The sequence below is a fragment of the Cebus imitator genome, unplaced genomic scaffold (assembly GCF_001604975.1).
Source record: "Cebus imitator isolate Cc_AM_T3 unplaced genomic scaffold, Cebus_imitator-1.0 Scaffold134, whole genome shotgun sequence".
In the NCBI taxonomy this organism is placed as follows: domain Eukaryota; kingdom Metazoa; phylum Chordata; class Mammalia; order Primates; family Cebidae; genus Cebus; species Cebus imitator.
The window spans coordinates 3,974,207-3,977,262 of record NW_016107449.1 but is presented as its reverse complement, the minus strand read 5'-3'; the positions used below and the strand labels follow the sequence as shown (position 1 = coordinate 3,977,262).

The window sequence follows — 3,056 nt, the reverse complement described above, 5'->3', positions numbered from 1 at the left end:
GACGGGGTTTCACCATGTTGACCAGGATGGTCTCGATCTCTTGACCTCGTGATCCACCCGCCTCAGCCTCCCAAAGTGCTGGGATTACAGGCTTGAGCCACCGCGCCCGGCTTTGAAATCTGCATTTTTCTAAGATGACTAATAGATTTTTATTTTTAGATTGATTTTTAAAACAGAACATATAAAATAATTTAACACAGTCTCATTAAACTTGCTTTTCACAGTGGTTGTAACTAGGTTGAACACTTACCATTTAACTGCATTCTCACCAGCATTGACTATTTTATGTATTATTACATCTATATTGTTATATATTATATGCTCTATAGGTAATACATTTTATATATAATATAGAACTATACATATATAAAAAATATATGTTATATGTATATTTTTTCCCTCATAGCTTTGCCACTTGGTAGGTGGAAAATGATTGTGAATTCCTAACAGGAATTGTTACAATTGATTGTCACAAATGATTGTGAACCATCAAAGGAGAATAAAATTCAAGTAGTATAATTTTAAAAAATCTATAGAATGAAAACTTTTTTCTTCAGAAACTTTTTTTTTTTTTTTTGGGCCCTAATAATGGTAATTCTTTTCAGTGTAAGCATAGGAAGTTTGGGTATTACATTATTTCTTTTGAGGGAAAGTGGAATGGAGCAAGATCAGTCTCTGTACTTTCTAAATATGTTTATCGTGTCTACACAGTAGCTTTAAAAATGTTACTGTAAAACACGGTTAAGTAGTGGTGGCTGGATATACCTTCTTGTGTAAAATGAATAATGAAATCCTTCTTCTATAATTGCAGAGTCCTTCAGTATCTCCTAATACGAGTTTCACATCTGATGGCTCTCCATCTCCAATAGGAGGAATTAAGCGAAAAGCAGAAGACAGTGACAGTGAACCTGAGCCAGAGGATAACGTCAGGTGAAGCCATTTTTTGGTAGCACTTTGTTAGCAAATTGCTGAAATAGATGCGGTTCTAATTAATGCTATTTAGCTTAGAGCAGCAGTGCCTTCAGATGCTTGCCTGTGATCTTTTTATCCACCAGTAATTAATGTGGAGGGTTAGAAAAGTCAGTAAATTCCAGAGAGATGGGTAAGCTATAGCTGTTAAACCTAAGTGTCTAGATTAGTATGCGTGCAGGCTTTCGTCCTCCAATCCACTTTTCCCTCTGAGACCAGGCACAAGATCGGCTAGACATGAGGTGTTAGCTCTGACTATGTGATCTGAATGTTGCTGTTTGGAGACTGATTAAATTTTCAAGCTGCTTAACCTAGAAAGTTCAGTTAGTACTTAGACACTTAATATAGTTTGCTTTAATCTTCTCAATTGAAAAAGTTCTTCCTCAAAATGAAATATGCAGAAATCATTCTGTTAAGAGATCAATATGTATGTTTTTTTTAAAAACCACAAACTTGCATATGCACAATTATATTTCATGACAAAGGAGTTTCCCTTTAACTGTATACTTCAAATTTATAATAGGAAGCTGGTTCTTTAATTCATCCTGAAGTTTGAGATCATTATATAAGATTAACAACCTCTCGTATAATTAAATCCAGATTTGAACCGTGGGCTCCAAGTGCAAAAGGCCAACAATCTCAATAATTGTAGCTCATTAAGAATTTAGGAAAACGATCTATTTCAAAGGTAAACAAGACAGTAGTCACCTACAGCTCATGCTTCTTTTACAGGACATGGAAAGTATGTGATTTGTGTTTATGATTAAACTTTGCAAGGATCATGTGTGTTTCTGCATTTTTCTAACATCCTTTGATATCAGATCCATGTCTACTTGTGATCGAACATTTCCTCTGTACATCTTTAGTTTCTGTCCTCTACTTTCTGTACTTTGGATTTTCCCCTTAGCGCATGTCTTTGGTTTTGTTTACTATGTAGCCATCATGATCAATACTAGTTCAATAGGTAACTTGATTCGTTTAGTATTTTATTGTTTAATTCTGGTGCTGAGGATAATCAGAGTGGAAATGCCTCTACCAAAAAATGCTTGGGGCTTTTAGCATTTTTTCATTCATATTTTCTGTAAAATAGTGATAATCTACCTTATGGATAGGGGGATATTTCTAATTATTCTCTGAGTCCTTTGTATTGTGGGAGGGGTATATTACAATTGATATGGTATATTCTGAAACATGACTGCAATTAATATGTGAAATCTGATACGTGGAAAAGAGGCCTAAATGGAGAATCCTCTTGATGTTCTTGATCTGTTCGGATGTTTTTAAAAGTGTTCTTTGGCTTCTTCGTGTTCCTTAAATCAAATGTTAAATCTTAAAGAATAAGAAATGGATTCTTAAAAAAACACAATATATTGGGTGAAAATGTGGTTGGTCACATTGTATTTTCAGTGATGAATGATAATTTAGTGGATTCTTTGACCTGCTTCTAGATTTTACCATAACATACGTATGTTTGTGTGTGTATATGTATACGTAGATATATAGAGATATAGAATGTGTATGTCTCTCTATATATATCTCTATCTCCTTTCCTTAAGCCATCAACAGCTCTTAGCTGAAAGAGGGATAAGGCCCAAGCAAGGATAGAGAGAGTAGGTATACACATAATTTCTGCCTAATGTCTAGATTATTCTTTTATAAACTATTTTTTATATTTAAAAAAGTTACCTGTGCAGCCTAAGTAATTTAGTTGACTCTTTTGTATAGTTTAAATATATTTTAACAAACTAAGGAACTTGAAATATATAAAATATCTTCAATATTTGAATCTTAAAATGTAGCTTTAGAATTGTGCAAAGAAACATGTAAAGCAGTATTAAAATTTGAGCAAACGTGTTCTGTATCTTTTTCAATAACATTTTTAAAAATGTGGTTTTATAATGGTCTTAACAGAATAAGTGATTGGGATGTTAGTGTTTAACTATCTTTAAGTTGATAATAAATCCTACGAAATTAAACTTTTTAGAAATAATGAAAAAAAAAAAAAAGAATGAAATGAATCTGTGTTAGCATGACTGCCTTTTTCGTATTTCCCCTGGAGATATTAAATATAAATTGAATTGGGGTGT

General features: G+C 32.9%; 1 protein-coding gene across 1 annotated transcript in view; it reads left to right on the top strand.

Moving 5' to 3' along the window:
* Nucleotides 1–3,056, top strand: part of XRN2 (5'-3' exoribonuclease 2) — a 96,039-nt gene that overhangs the window by 38,628 nt on the left and 54,355 nt on the right. The window contains exon 16 of the mRNA XM_037743094.1: nucleotides 812–930. Within this exon, the coding sequence (XP_037599022.1) occupies nucleotides 812–930 (119 nt within the window). The remainder of the gene's footprint in view (nucleotides 1–811; nucleotides 931–3,056) is intronic.